This window comes from Mastigoproctus giganteus, chromosome 4 (assembly GCF_048544385.1).
Source record: "Mastigoproctus giganteus isolate SK-2022 chromosome 4, ASM4854438v1, whole genome shotgun sequence".
NCBI classification, from domain to species: domain Eukaryota; kingdom Metazoa; phylum Arthropoda; class Arachnida; order Uropygi; family Thelyphonidae; genus Mastigoproctus; species Mastigoproctus giganteus.
The window spans coordinates 219,797,223-219,814,276 of record NC_143578.1 but is presented as its reverse complement, the minus strand read 5'-3'; the positions used below and the strand labels follow the sequence as shown (position 1 = coordinate 219,814,276).

Sequence of the window (17,054 nt, the reverse complement as noted above, 5' to 3'; positions counted from 1 at the left end):
TATATGCAAAGTTACATCCACGCAACACTTATACACCTCTTTTCTTAGAAATGAGCGCATAAGCCGTGTCATTTCCAAGAAAAATGGTCACGCCCAGAAACAGAATGTTATTAAATTAAATAAATGTAGACCATTTTTGCTTGTTATGCGTTTAATAGCGGTAAGCAGCAATGAACGTTCAGTCCCTGCTACTCTGTGAGATTAATATATTCGCAGCTCATAAATAAAAAGAAAATAAAAGGAGGAAAAAAATAATAAACAAAAAATTACTTCAGGAAAGCTATTATTTTGAAGTAGTTTTTTTTTAATGTTGTTGCTTTAAAGCTGTTTTTAAATAGCACATAGATGTCATTGCTGTACTTGAATTCACGAGCTCACGAGCACGCGCTTACTTAGTAACAAGAGCTAGAGCAGACGTTACTATGGAAGTTGGGCGAGAGTTTTTGTCTTATGCCAGCAGCCTTTTTTTTTTTTAAGTTGTAAATGTAAACTAGAAGTGGAGATATAAATGAAGTAATTATGTTCGTTAAGCTGGGTGGTGTTTATCGATTGTTTGATTTGGTATCACGACTACCCATTAATCAAGGTCAGTTTTAATTAATCAGATTAAATTTAATTAGCTAAAGAATTCCAGTTATGTTAAAATTAAGGTATAAATTTCCGTTGAACTTACTGAAATGCAAACTGATCTAAAGAAATGGTAGGCTTACCAATTTATTTTCAGCGGTTTATGTTTAATAGTAAATAGGCAATAAATTTCAGAACTTGGGTTGCAAAAAATATTATGCAACGTTTTAGGACTGATAATATTTTTACCAGCAACTAATTTTAAAAAATATATATATGTATTTTTTTTGGAAACTTCTACTTTGTTATTCTAAGTGCCAAAAGAAGTGGTTTCTTTTTTATACGTATATATAATTTCTTATGGGGAAGGAAAGTGAAAATTAAGAGCATTAATTTCTATATTTATTTCGTATTTCAAGTGTTTCATAAGTTTATTCCCCCCCTACATCTCTTTGTATTCATATCATTTATATTATGCATAATATAAAATTATGGAGAATGAAAAATAAAATTTTTATGTTTATTTAATTTTTGCTTTGGTATAGGGGTGATGAGATTCATAGAAGCAATATAGCACCTTGCCTTACCTATAACCCTATTAACAGCATTAATTATTTTGATGCATTTTTTGTGGTTTAAATGTTTTTTAATTCGACACTTTACAAATTAATCTGAAATTCATACAATGTTTTTATTCTGATCATATACACCTCGCCTAGCACTGGATGAAAAATCGCTGATATAATTTTTTCAAAATTTGATAATGAAATTTCATTTACAAATTTTAAATTATTGCCCATTAGATGGCGCTGATGCATAGACTGCAAAACGTGACATATTTGCTTCATGCGATATCCCTAATAAGTATACCAATCTTGCGATCATTTGTGTATGCTGGCCTTCACTCCACACTGAGAATTGCAAAGAATGGTAACATTTGTTGACCTCAATGGCGCCCTCTTGTGATCAGACGATATTTACCTTGATTGTGTATCAAGTGAAAGCTGGAGTCAAGGTTACTTTAATCTGAAGACCGATATCTTATAATGCATAAGTCGATGATAGTAAAGTGGATTTATTGATAATATTACTAGTTCCCAACACATTAAAAGCTCCATTATGATATCCAGTAAGAAATTCAAGCAACAAAAAATAAATAGATTGCACGATTGTCGTAAAAAAAAAAAAAAAAAACTGCAAATACGAAATTACTTTTTAATGGGTTTTGGTGTTAGACTGTTTATTTGGTTATGGCTAATAAATAGTCACTGTATCCTTGTTAGATACAGTGTTACAAATGGAACTCAAAGCTTAAACTTTCCTAACCAAGTATGGCGCCAACAAAGATGAAACATCTGTGGCCCATATGCTTCATGGGACCCTGTACTTACAAGACCCGTTTCTCTCTGAATCTAAGATTTATTTTTATATTTATGTTGTATTGCATATATATATACTGTATATATGTTTATATATTGTTATTTTATTTATATATTTTATTTTGCATTTTTTTTTAATTCTAGCGAAGTTTACCGTTGCATTAAAAGTTATTGAATTGTATGAGGTAAAATAACGTCGTTAATCGAAAATATGGTTAAGCGAATTACATTACCTATTTCCTACTTGTGTTACATGCAGTTAATGTAACACATGAATCATATTTTAACGAAATAAACAATCGGCATTCAATACATATCAGCTTTATGCTCTCTTAAAAATTAGGAATAAAATCATAATTACCCATTAGATATAAATATTAACTGCAGCTAAATTTATAAAATAAATAAGAGAATTACTGCATTAATTAAATAACAATGATCATGTCTGTCTGATATTTTATTTGGTGTTTATTGTTTTTATGAACCATCAAACAAAAACAGACAAATATTATTCGTCCTACGAAAAAGGCGAAATTTAAAACTTACTAAGAGACGATTTAGAAATCTATTGACGGGATGAAAAGGTCACTGATTGGCAATCGATATTTCTTTGCCATTATATCGAAAGTTTAAATTTTTGAAACGAAATGCTTCAATAATTAATCTACGTCTTATCATCGATAGATCGTCCTCTGTAACAGTATAGTGGTTGCAAGTGTCAAGTTTTGAGGGGAGAATGCTAAAGATAAATTTAAAACATCATTGTGTAATTAATTATGAAAATTTAGTTTTCAATCTGTGGTAAGAATATGACTAGTCCGTTCTAATCATCTTTCATACAGCACAGGATTCCGGACATTTTTTCATAAGTATAATGCAGTTTTCGAACGAAACATTAGCTATGAAATTCATTTCCTTCCTGTTTTTTTTTTTTTTTTTTTGATACGTTTGATTTTCTAATTCACAACTACAGTACCAATGACAGCCAGTGAAAACAGTAATCCCTTTCCAACTTCGAGTTTTCCAACTGCAAATATAAGATAATGCTCCAATTTTATATACCAAAATTTTACAGTTCGCATTGTTTTTTTTTTTTTTTTTTCAAGTATACGCGATTCAGTCCAATCTCATTAGGAAAAAGACCAATTATTGTTCCTGTTTCTCACAGATCGTGGGAATGGGTATAGCGTGTGGCGCAGAGGGAGAGAATTGTCTGAGCTCTATCACAGTGGGCCCCAATCTTTTATAACTCGCGTGCACCCGTAGTTAAAAGACGCTATATTTTCGAAATGCTTAAAGAGTGATTGCCTCAGAACTCAATGAAGTTTTTCCCAGTCATGCGGTGGAAGGTTGCGGCACATCGAGGTGCTGGGATCCACAGTTTTGGAACCAATTTTTTTAAAATTAAATTAATCAAGTTTAATTAATTTAGTTAATTTCAAAAGTGTCACTTAATATTGAATTGCTCTTAGTCTATCAAAAGGATCATTTACCAGTCCTCCACTGACTGGGCTTTTTTTCCGGGTCATAGCAGTACACTCACGATTCATTACCAATAATGATGGAAGAAACAGAATGTAGGTCAGCAGAAGCACGTTGACAAAGATCCTAACATAAATAAATTTTCTGTTTATACTCCGGAACGACCACACGGTCAGAGGAGTTCACAGGATACAGAGAATATGAGAACAGCACCGTATTTAGCAGTCACGGGCTTGAACCCCGGTCACTCAAAGTTAGTGTACTTATGCGTCCCTCGAGTGACCACTCGGCTATGGCGGCATGCGAGAACTTGCTGCTGTCTGTGGTCATCAGTGAGGGTACGAGGCACAAACTTGGCTGAAACGTGTCGCATTCCCAAATCTTATGTTAAAATAGGTATCCTTATGTTTCATAAGAATACCAATTTCACTAACTAAATATCGGTCATTCCTGAACAGAACGATTGAATCATTGGTTTTTGAATTTGAAGGATGGCCAAAATGAAGATCATCGCAGATGCACAAGCGGTTCTTTTTAAACTTTGAGAACCACTGAAAACTCTTCGAATAACACACACACACACACACACACACACACACACACACACACACACACACACACACACACACACACACAGCAATTTCTCCGAAAATGATTTTAAGCATTTCTTGGGTTTCTGTTGCATTTTCCCTATCTTGAAACAAAATTCCATGCAAATTTCGCTGCTCGTTAAAATCACTGTTTTAAAATGCATGAAACACATAAAACACCTGTTCACACTCTAATTCAGACCGACTGCAAATAAACTTGTTTTTCGTGCGTTATTAACTAGTTGAGACCCAGAACATGTTCATGTTGTGACAAGTTGCAACTCACTACGCCGCAATTTTAAGATATAAAGACAGTCCCAAACTTGCTGATCACACCTGGTATGCATTGAAACTTCATTTTCAACGGTGCTACGTGCGTAGGTCAGCGTTAATTATGGTGCTTCGTAAATAATGTTTTTATATTGAGATTGGAAAATTCAATTTGTTTTTTTCTGGCGATGGATAAACACCTGAAATTAAGGCCACGCATAAACCAATATTTCCCATTATAAATTAGGGTATCGAGAAACGGGTATGTGTAAAGAAAGTTGACAGTGGAAAGAAAAAACAATTCCACTTCCAGTTATGGTCGCTATTGTAAAGACTTAATTAAATAAACGTGTTTTCAGAAATTTTCTGGTTGTGACATTTTATTTGTACACTACTGTACATACATGCATAAATGTAATGAACATACGAAATGCATCCTACCGCAGTGAATAACTTCCTAACAGTCATAAAAAGAGAAAGAGAGAAAGAAGATAGAGCGATTTGTTAGAGAAATGCGGGACTTGGTGATTGAAGGTGTGCTAATATCGAATCCGAAATCATTCTTGATGTAACAGAGAAAAGTCAATGCAACCCGAATGCGCTAGACGTCTGGGCGCAGAATGACTCAAGGGAATAGAGAACAACCGAGTTAGCGGGAGAAGTAACGTTAATAAGGTGGTACAGGTTCTGATCACACACACTAACGGAAGTAACAATAGAGGTTTCTTGAAGGAGCGAAGACCGAAGACAAAATTGAAATCCGTTTCATTGCTTTCACTCATCAGATAATTAATGACGCCGCACTCGCAGTAATTAGTTCTGACGTTGTAAGTGGTGAAAGTGAGATGAGAGCGAAGTTGAAGAGCTAAGCCATTAAATTCGACAACACAAAAAGGTGAAGGCAATCAACAACAGTTACCAATTTTGTGCAGGAAAGAAAAGGTCATTCACGTCCATGTCGTCTTAGTTAGTCTGTGGTAAAAACAGGTGCGCAATGAAAGTGGGAATCGTCATTGGAGGAAGAGTTGTGGGCGAATTCATTTTCAAATCAAATTAATCTCCTTTGAACGTTTTCAGTTTCTTCGTCAAGGTTAGATAGTGTGACAGGGACTCCAAACGATTTTGTCCTAGGACAGAGTCCGCGTAGGTAACACAGTGGTTATAGTCACACCGTACGCGTAGTGGAAAAGGCCTTGGTTCGAATCCCGTCAATGATGGGAGGAACTTTTATGGGCTTTTTTAATTCCGTTGAATTAGGCCTCGTTTACCCCCGGATACTCGGGTTTTCCCCCCAACGAAACAGGCAATCGACCAGAGAACACAAATTATGTGCACGTTGGCAGATAAATCTATCCATGGGCAGATCTCGGGTGGCCCTAATATGAGAGGTTTTTTTTTTTTTTTGTCATCCTTGTACAGAAAGAACTACTGTCACGTTCATCTGTTGTGCATTATGCTATGCCTTTTATTATTAACTGTGGCGTTGGTATATCGGCTGTCACAAATTAAAATGAAGTTGTAAACTCCAGTGAACCGGATTGTATCGGAATATAAAATGAAACTATTTTTTAAGCTGGACTCAAGAAGATGAAGGCGTGCTAACTTAGGCGTGTTAATATACTTAGAAGAGATCACCTACTGGAACTTAAGTTTGCGTTTACCAGTGAAAATTATATTCACATTATTAACAGCCTGTTAATAACCACACGGTTATTAACACTCTGCAATTCCTTAAAGCCCTCCTCAGAAAAAAAAAAAAAAAAAAAAAATCCTCCAACTCAAAGCGAATAAGAAAACACATATGGGCCGCCATGGACCGTCATAGTAGTTATTACGAAGTGCTTGCTGGCTTACTGTTTATCAACCAAACAGTGGCGTATCCAGGTACCATCGAAAAGGGAGGTGCATGCCGACCAGGAAGTGCTAGCCAGCAAAAATACTCTCTGTCTGCGACAGACAAAGGATGAACTGACAGGAGAACTGGCGGTCCATCAAGCCGAATTGGAGATGGTGTTGATAGTGTCCAGAAGGCTGTCGAAACTCTAATGAAACAAACAATTTAGTTGAATACAACAAGATCTTTGGGTGCTTACCAGCGTGCACAAAGTAGAGAAGAAACAATGTGGTCGCAACTGGTTCAGTGTTGCAAACAGCTGAGAAGCATTCTTTCTCAGATAATAATTGCTGGCGAACCTGGATTCAAAAACTAAACAGAACCCTAAACAAATCCTGGAGATTCCGACAGCAAAAAATACGAAGCGGTTTGGGGGAAAGGGAAGGGAATCCATCGGAGAGTTACGATTACCGTTTTATGGAATATTCGTAGAGTAATCTTTCTGGACTTCCTGCCTAAAGAGTCAACACTGGACTTACGACTGTACATGAGCATTGTGACATTCAAGTTGTGTAGGAAAAATACTTAATTCGCTTGCAGGTTCATTAATAACTAGAATTGACAATTAAGTTCCAGGACTGAGTCAGTTTAACGAAAACAGGTATTATAATGAAAAAAGCTTTTATTTTTATTTTTAAAAGTAACCGCCTTGTGCAACTACAGATTTGTAAGATCGTTCATGGGGCTATTGAAAACATTTGAGAACAAGAAAACATCCAGTAGAATTAGGCGAATAAGAAGATGGTTTAGCAACACAGTTCCACGCTTTACGAAAATCTTGACAATCAGCGAAAAATGGGATCTAGTTGAGCAACAGGAACCAGCTTCCGTTTTCTCGAAATTGAGGCCTTACGGGTGAACTTTTTTTAACCAAACTATACAAAACTTGTGCACCTCTTTACTCACTATCTTTGAACTAATTCCTTCTGAATGATTCCTTTGTCATCGGGTTTTTCGTCCAGCAAAGAGACAAATAGACCATGGAACACTCGCAGTTTACAGACAGACATATTTCATTATGGCCTAAGTTGCTGATGTCCGCCTAAAACCCTACAACAACCAACCAACCATCACTTAATACAACGAAAATTCCCCCAATAGCTTTATCAAGGCTGTATGTGAACGACTTGCAATACTTTCTAAATCCGTTATTGTAGCCTACTAACGTCACAAGAAACAGAAACTCGCAGATTTCAGGAGCATCGTGACTGGACTATCAAGGGATCTGGACTATCTAGGTAAGGGATCTGTTCGTTAAATGAATTTGTGTTTCGTCGTACGTGGCTGGCAGGAACGTGGATGTCGTAGAAACAACGAGCCAATGGGACCAAAGTATGAATCCTCCGCTGCCACAGTACCACAGTTATGCAGTGTACCACGATGGCTCAAGACATTCCACGTCTGGAGAGGCCTAACTCGTTATTAAAGAGACTTTCGTATTCAGTTATGGACGAACGCGTGTATAGAACATAGGAACATCTTGGAATGACTTTACTGTATGGATGTACTGTTCTGCAACAGCCAGCAACATGTAAGTGCTTTTTTGTTATGTCTTTTTTTATTCCTTCCTTTCTCTTTTTCAGGCTAATATTACATTCCTCCAAAATTTTACTTTAAAACAGTGTGCTATATTTAACTGTATGTGCAGTATATGTAAAATGTTTAAAAACAGTACATAAAAGCTGAAAATATTTCATTCTTACCCATTTTACTTTCAAGTGAAGATACGGAAAATTTGAACGATCAATATATGCGTTCGTAAATCGGATGGCTGTAAACCGGGAAGTCACTTTAGGTTAATATTGATTAATAAATTTGGGATTAGCAGTGTCTTTTTAAAATATTGGGGTCGACATTTTTAACCATACTATGGTTATTGTGAATAGTTTATGACCATCTGGGCGAATTCTAACATGTTCAAAGTATCGGATTTTATATGAGAATGTATCAGCAGTTGGTTTATTTGATAGCGTAAGCCTATCGCCATTACAAACAAACTCGAAGCAGACGAAAACTTTTATTTACCTCGAGGGCATATGAATAACCCATTGTCATCATTGCATAAGTATAATTACCAGTGCTGCCTTTTGAGGAGAATATAACGGAAATACGATCTGCATTTTCTCGGTTTTGAACCTGCCGAGCTTGTTAAGATGGCGCATCTTTCTCCAAAGAGAAAGAATTCCTGAAGACACTCCAAACACCACAGCATACCTATCGTAATTTTCCACTTGAATGTTGAAATGCTGTGTTTTGGAGTGATGAATCCCGGTACAGATTACTCGATCTGATGGTCTGATGGTTGTATTTGGCTCTGTCGGATTCTCGGAGGACGTTGCAACTCTTGGCGAAAGGGTTTATTTTTCGTGGTTTGGTCGTCGTAGTTCTTGAAGAATGAGTGCCATGCGGTCCATTGACATGCTGGACAGTTCCACTTTCCTACAGTGGAAACAGTATGAAAAGGATCCTTTTCTGCTTCAGCACGACAATGTACCATATTACACTGCACATCTTATAGTGAATTGGTTTGAAAACATGAGTATGCAAAAGTTTCGTTGGCCTGTCCAGAGCCCGACCTTAGCCCCTCTAAGACGAATTGGAATGTCAGTTCAGGCCAGGCCAACACACACCCAATCAATAGCTGAATTGACCGTAGGTTGAAGGAGAAATGAACCAAAATACCTCCTCCCTTTTATATACCTCTTTCAAAAATTGGTTCAGAGTCTACCGAACTACGAAACGGAGTCTGCAGGAACACAGTGTGTAATTAAGGTCAAAGATGGACAGACGCGTCAATAAATATTGTATCAATAAAAGATTGTTTGAAACTTGCAGATGTCCGATTAGTTTTGGCAATATAGGATATATATATATATTTTTTTTTTTCTTTTTAATTTTCACTGCGTTTATCAGGTCAAAAAATCTAAGCCCTTTAGCAAAGTTTTACAAAACAAGTTACGAACTGATTCGGTAAGTTTTGATCTCAAGAACTTCATAAGTCGGGAGTCCGGATGTGCCTAGACTCAGCTTACAGCTTTTTTAAGAGGGATAAGTCATTCTGCAATGAGGAGGAGACAGTAGATTCATCATCGGTATTAGGACAAGATGACTCACTGTCTGTTGATGTGTTGCCAAGAGATTCAGTACCTTCAACTATGGCCTAACGTCGCATATACTGGGTGAGCTGGGACCATAACATTTGGTGTTAAGATTTGGCTTCTTACCTTTACTAACATTGGTATTAAGACAACTCGATCAAGCTGACTTCTTTTTTTCTGGGTCTTTTAAATGGGGTGATATTTTGCCAAGAAAACGTTGCCATTCGAGTGGCAATTTCTTAAGTTGAAATTTGAACATAACCTACCGTTTTTCTGAGATGCGTGGGTGTGTCACATACATTAGCTGTACTCGCGTGTTAGAATCGTCCTCCCCACACCGGGTGGAAATGACCTGAGTTCTAATTCCGTCACTGACATGAGGAATTTGTACGGGTCTTTTTAACGAGGTGGCTGAGTTAATCGGTCTCAGGCGAGGTGGCGTGGTTTTTTTCTTCCGGAAACTCGGGTTTTTCGACCAGCAAAACAGGCAAACCGGGCAGAAAACACAGGCAATTTACAGACATAATACATACGGGTAGTTGAAGCAATTCTTGGATGGTCTTAATTTGATATATATATTTTTTTATAGTTTTAGTAGTTAGAAGCGTTGATCAATTTCAAAATGCACCCTTCAGCTCGAGCTTCAAGGGTATGGAAAATTCTTTGTTCTTCTGATAATAATATCATTACAAAGGACAAAATTTTACTAAATTTTTGTCCCTTGATTGGTGGGTTCGACGTTTTGCACATCCTGTTCAGTTGCATATGGATATTTTGAAGATTTCCGCAGCGGGTAACTGCAGTACTAAATCATGGTGCAAAACATCGTTGAACAGAAGTGGTTTCCCATACTGTAGAGATGAAGCTGCGATGGTCTTTCAAGGCTTGGCCTACGTCAGTGGAGAAACTACCATACCACTAGGTTGCCACCACAGGGGTGTCCCCATTGGGTCCGGAAACTCGGGCGATTGGCTTGGCATAGTTGTTAAAGAGCACGGGGAGTCATTTATAAATCAGCGAGGGAACAGATTTGTAGTTTCGCTACTGACCTACGTGCGCTTTTATTTCCAGGAAAGCAGGAGAGGTGAAATTTGGTGCGGGGATGGTGAAAACACTGAGGATGGGCCCCCGGCTAGCTTCACCGGTCTCTCTCTCTCTAAGAGGTTATTTGCACATCATGCAAAGGTTCACGTGACTTTGAACAGGAAGGCGCACTTTCTGCGCCCAAGACTGTTCTCGGGCGCAGATCGTCTGCATCTGTGCCATCCTGTGCTGTTTTTTTCCAAGTTTTTATTGAAAATAAAAAAAAAAATTACAAATTAGCAAAAAAGCACAAGAAGTCCTGAGGTGGTGGCAGTGAAGCCCAAGCTGCTTCTTTCAGTGGCTACGTGCCCGACCGATGAAGACTAGCGGGTCGCTCACTGGTGGCAGTGGCGGATTTAGCACTTGAGAGGCCTCAGGCGCAATTCAATTTTGAGGCCCCCCTCTAAATATTTTCGGTACCACTACAGTGTGCATTCTACGCGCACGTTTTTACTATAGCACGCCCTCTAGATTTGGTGTTGCGGTTTTAATCATTTTGGTTGCGCAATTCTTTCGTACATATTTTAACTAATGTTTAAATGAAAAAATGACACAACTACCATCCCTCCCAAATCTAACATTAATACATAACATCTAGCATTAATGATAATAAGTATTCTACTTCAGATTCACTTAGTTCGCATAGATATTTCATATAATAATATGTAGGGATATTTGCATAAGAGTTTACTAACTTCTCATATTAAATTATAGTTTCATTCAGTAACGGTAATAAAGATGAGTAAAAATTTTAAATGAAACAAATTTATTTTTTTTTTGAGACCTGAGATTTGAGGCCCCCTCGATTTAAGAGGCCCCAGGCGCGCGTCTCGTGCGCCTGTGCGGAAATCCGCCACTGACTGGTGGTAATCGGAGTCCTTCCCCACACGCGGTGGAAAAGGCACGCGTTCCAGTTCTGTCAATGAATGCGAGAAACTTTTATGGGCTTTTCTTTCTCTCTGTGGCTGAGTTAGTCGGCCTCAGGCGTAGATCACCCTAAAGCGGGAGTTTTATTATTATTTATTTTATTTTATTATTATTTTTTGATAATTACATGCCGCAAACTAACCTTTGCGATCCATTTCTGATTTTTTTTTTTTTTTTTTTTTTTTTTTTTTCTGCCAAAACAGCTAAAGCTATAGAAAGTCAGTGTGTCATGTCTGCAAATAGTGTGTTTTGTATGGTCGGTTTGCCTGTTTTGTTGAACGAAAATCCATGCAATCCTCGCCACAGTGTAAATCAAAACAACAGTATTCCCATCTTGACCGGATTCTGACGCAGCCATTTTCCGTGTTGTATGGAAGAATACTTGGTATTCAAAAAGCCGTATACTGGAGATGACCGCTCAGGTGCGAGCCAATGTAAGCAGTGGTAAAGGTCAAGGCGTGGCGTCCGCATCTCACAGAAGTATGCCGTTTCTCTTTGTCACCAGGAAATTTGGTGGTAGATGACTGTCATCATCTGGTGCAGTTCCACTACTTTGCTAGTTGGAAGCTTGAAATGGTAAAACCCATGTTTAGTCTCCAGAGCAAAGCTCCTGCAACCCTCATTCTCTTCCATCGTGCAGTATGATTGATGTCTTTTGAGGTTATGGCCGGCATTGTGACGATACACTGCTTTTCAGGGGTTCAGCTCTAAAAAGGTTTTCACAGGTCGGCGGCTAGATCACTGGACCGAACCTATTGGTAACTCTCTAGGATGCAATTGGATCAGCTAGTGTATAATCTCGTTAGCTCCACTCTGCCAACTTGTTGTTGTTGTTGTAGGGTTTGGGAGCATAAGCGACTAAGATTATATATTGCTGTCTGTAAATTGCGTGTGTTTTGTGGTCGATTTTCTGTTTGTTGGACGAAAAACTCGAGTTTCCGGGAGGAAAACCATGGTACCCTCTCCTGAGACCAATTAACTCAGCCACGTTGTGAAAAAAGGCCCATAAAATTTTTCACGCCATCGAAGGCACTCAAGCTCAGGTCTTTTCCACCCAGTGTGAGGAGGACGATGATCCTTCCAACTGTGTTACTCACGAGGGCCGCCAACTTATAAATGGAGGAAATAAGTAGTGTATATACGGGAGGCGTTGTCGAGGTCACATTGTGTAAAGCTGGTTAGTTATGTGTTAAGCCTCAAAGCAGAAAAAAAGCCATAAAACCCGTCACTGATGGGATTCGAACTGATTGTATCCACTGTGCTACTTGCGAGGGCTTCTGTTAAGGCGCTGGCTCTAGTCTCGCTATATATACGTACGCCATATCCAATAATTTAATTAATTCATACATGTTCCGCCCCACCCCACTGCTTTGTCTACTGAATTAAGGAAAGAATTTGTGTTTCCCGTGTACACAACCTTACATTTAAAAGAATTAAACTTCAATGTCTGTTTTCCAGACCATATACGCAACCGATTTCAGCCATTTCGAAACAAAATGGCCTTGTGTATGATTCTGTTATAGTCCAACAACTACGCCACTGTTTCTAATGTATTATAAAACACATTTTAAAACAGACATTTTATGTTACTTTATTCAGTGGACCAATGCTAGACAGTCACAGCCCAGCGGGTGACCTTAATAGACAGAGGAAAAGGGAAAATAAATAAAAACAAAAGAGAGACAGATAGAGAGGGAGCATAACGATGCCTTCTGAGACTACTTTTAAATGTTTGCTGGAACAGCCTTACGTAGAAGGTAATCACGGGTTCAAAAGGGCGACACTAAACACTTGATCAGTTCCTTTAGTTGGTTTCAAGTTGCCCCGAGGTTTACATCATTTGATAAACATCCCAACTTTCCCTGCATTTCCACCCTCCCCGTTTCGCCTTGTCGTTCCCATGGAGCTATCTTACAGGAGCAGGTAACCTCGCCTGCTCCGAGAGACCCCACTAATCGGGAGGTCATGTACAGTCAGCCAGCCGAGACTGCAGTACCCTGCGGAGTATGAATGGAAGGGATGCGGGAAGTATCGGAAGAGAAATTGTTGACAGATCGTCGTCTGTTTCCACTATCTGCCTCTTCTCTTCCTTCTTCAAGGGTGCTCACGGCCTTCAAGGACATTTCCTGCTTGTTTGTTCTCTCTAGCGACACGGTACAGGTGGGCCGAAGTCGAAGGTAGTGCGGAGATAAAGTTCTACATTCGGATTTATGTGGAGCGAGCCACGAAGTGGAGGAAGCAGAAACAGAAGTTGCACAAACTGGTTCGTCCCGAGATAAGGCTATTAAAGGAGGGGACAGAGTGTCGTAAATAACTGCAAACTTCTACTCTCTTCCTTATGTAGGAAATGTAGCAAGAATGGAAGATGAAAATGTTTTCAAAGAAACAGTAAGTTGCATAATAGAAAGACAACCTTATTTTCCAGCCGCTGCCTAAACAAGTTTTAAGTGATGACGAAATACTGTATTAGATTTTTGCTACGCAATTTATGGCAAACACCAATTAAAGGAGAAAACAAAAACACTTTTAGTCGACAGATGGCGCTTTGTGGTGAGTATTCACTGCGCGCTGGATTTTGAACAGCAACATCCTTGAATTTGCGCAAGTGGTCCAAACATGTGAAAGTCAAAAAGCGCAAGATCAGGCTACATGGGAGATGAGGTAGGACATCAGATTTCAGTTCGCATTGGGCTGGCGGCTATTGTATTGCTGCAAGACAACTCATGTTGTTAGGACCCACACCCTTTCGATCAGTTAGCGAGTACGGATGGGAGGGTAGTTATCGTCTTTGGGATATATTATATCTTAGGTTTTGCTGAGTACATAGTTAGCAACAACTTAGGTTTCTTTTTTTTTTTTTTTTTTTTTTCATAATGGTTCCCAGCTCTCTCTCTCTCTCTCTCTCTCTCTCTCTCTCTCTCTCTCTCTCTCTCTCTCTCTCTCTCGGGAGGGCTCCCAGGATTTATTTATTTATTTTTACTCCTCTGGAGTGGGGCCCCCAGGGGAATCTGGCAACATCAGGTGGGACAAAGTCTCGAATTAGGACAGCACGTGCTGTACTGGGACTGCACTACCTTCCCGTGGTGTGGACGAGTACCCAGAATCATCTCTCCAGGTGACTGATGCTTCTTGTAGTCAAGTGGCCAGAACAATACAACAACACAACAAACACATAATACACACAAACCTACACTACTCACATATTGAGTAGTGTAGGTTTGTGCAGGAGAAAACGTATGTTCCCTGTGATCTGGAAGCGGCATTCCAGGAGAGTGAGTAGTTGGTTTACTTGGACGGCATCAAATGCAGCCTCAATGTCTAAGTAAGTAACATCTAGTTCTTGCCTTTTCTCGAATGCTGACAAGATAGTATTCGTGGTCGCTAGCAGATTGGTGATCGTTGATCTGTTTGGAAGGGAGTAGTGAATTTGGGCTGGATTACTGGGCAAGATATGCTTAGTGAGGATGGGGAGTAAGGCCTTCTCCAGGAGCTTCAGCAGGCTGGAGGAGTTGGAGATGGGTCGGAAGTGTTTTGGTTTCGATGGGGACTGAACTTTAGCTAAAGGTTTGATGAGATAGTTTTTCCACTGCTGTGGGAAAATCTAGTTCGAGAGTAACTGGTTCAAGATAATGTACGGACTTAGGCATTTGAGCATGAATTGGGGGGTACTCTAGGTACTTTGATGCGGAGGGGTGGTCTCTGACATGGCACTACTCGATTCAGCAGGGTGTGTCTAGGATTGACGAGCACAGGGATCGGCATATTGGTGGTCTGTGTCTGTGGTTCTGGTTGCGGTGACGAGATCTGGGATTTCTATGAATCAGGGTACCATTGGTGGAAGTCCTTTCCATTACTTCTATATCGCTGCCCTTTATGCCCGAGATATGGCATAACAAGAGCTCCACCAAGCCAGATTTCAGGATTGAAGAGTGCTTCAAAATCTGCATCAGCTACATCGATCTTAAAGGAGGCGTAGGTGGGATATTTCGTGGATAGCTTGGTGACTCTACCATTCATTTTGAATGCAGCAAGAAGGTTTTCCACATCATCAGCTGTGGTAGCATACTAATGAAGACATTACGTGTCCGCTTGTCCATCGTTCCAGTGTTCGCAATTTGCATCTTGCTGAAGTGCAGATTGGTTCCAATAACTTTAAGATTGGGGTTCAGTTCCTTAAGAGTTGGATTACGGGTCAATGTTCTTTGTTCTTTTTTTCGTTGGCTTGCAATCATTGCATACGTTGTAGTGTCTCTGTGGGTCTTTACATTAGATACAATCGTAGTCCCTGTATAATGGTTACCTCTCACGTTGTTTAAGGTGGAGCCACAATTGCGATGTACTTCCGCAGCCAAAGCATTATCCGGTTTCGAGAGCGAAGACCCCCATATCTGAATTTTGTGATCGCGAATAGGTGCAATTTGGCAGGTTCTGCTCCTGATGACTTCTTTGGATCTTCTGGGAGGCAGTATTTCCTAAGTATCCGTTGGCATCTGCTGTGATTTCAGCATATACTGGTCTAGTGCTATGTTCAGGGCACACAACTTCAGACTCACATATTGTAAGAATGGGGGATGGAGAGGGGTCATGTGATAATAAAGATGGGGTGGTTTGGGTAGGAGCTCTCAGTTTCGCATGAAAGTGTCCGTCAGGAGGATGCTGCTCATGATGGTTAGGTTGAACAGCAATGACTGATGTGTACCTTGCATCTATTCCTGTCTGATGGAGCTGGTGCTCTTATCTCGATGTTAAGCCAGCTCAATCAGACTTAACTCTCGTGAGGAGTTCTCTCCATTGTATTAAAATATGTTTTCGTTTGTACCTTTTTTTTTTGTAAATAATTGTTCGATTTTCCCGGAAGTTTCGGGAGGCTGTGAACTACTGGCTTTATGGCAGTGAAGGGCAATAAAGATTGTCTCTGTATCTGGCCCTTTAACAATGATACACGAGGTGGATTTGAACTGACGTTCAAGGAGCTGCCCTTTACAAAAACACATGTCAATGTCCTATCGTCTTTCGGATAATCTTCCAAAAGAAGGTTATTCCAAATACTGCTGGGATCCCAAACATATAAAAATTCTTCAAACAGGCCTCTGAGGTTGGGTATATCCATACTGTGACTTTAGTGTTTTGCACCAACCTTGCGTAGAAGTAGAAATAAAAACACCAGGGAAACTAAACTTTTGATAACTGTATTTATAATAAGTCAAAATAACCCGCATCTACAATAAATTTAACTTTACAATAAACTCTACATGTAAAATATTAAAATCTGCTACATTACAATCAATAAAATGTATAAATATACAGATTAAAACGATAAAAACCGTAGCTTTCAAAGGCTCAGCCTTCTTCTTCAGCGGTAACTCTTGCTATGCAGTACAACTTTAAATATCAGCAGGCTAACGGTACTCCTCACGTGTTTCCATTCTCGTGTGCCTCGTTCTCTCGCGTTGTGGAACTGGAAGTGGCCCGAGTGGAAGCCACACGGAATCGTTCATCTCTTCTGAGGATAATGGTCTCAAAGATGGGATGAATCCGCGTACCTCTATCCCTATTTATGTTAATTGTAGAACAAATCCGCAAACTCTCGAGCCACTTACGGTCCCAAAACTTATGCGCCCGATCGGTGATGATAGCATCGTCCGGGGAGATCTGGTGTTGTTTCTCCCAAAAATGCTCGGCCACGGCGGACTTGCCATATTCCGCATTTCTTATTGCCTTAGTGTGTTCCCCCAGACGATCTTTAAGACGGCGTTTTGTTTCC

General features: G+C 39.5%; 1 protein-coding gene across 1 annotated transcript in view; it reads left to right on the top strand.

Annotated features, from left to right (window-relative positions):
• Positions 1–462: 462 nt before the first annotated feature.
• Positions 463–17,054, top strand: part of LOC150087417 (uncharacterized) — a 149,511-nt gene continuing 132,919 nt past the window's right edge. The window contains exon 1 of the mRNA XM_090371168.1: positions 463–586. Coding sequence (XP_090227294.1) covers positions 520–586 — 67 coding nt within the window. The 5' untranslated portion in view covers positions 463–519. The remainder of the gene's footprint in view (positions 587–17,054) is intronic.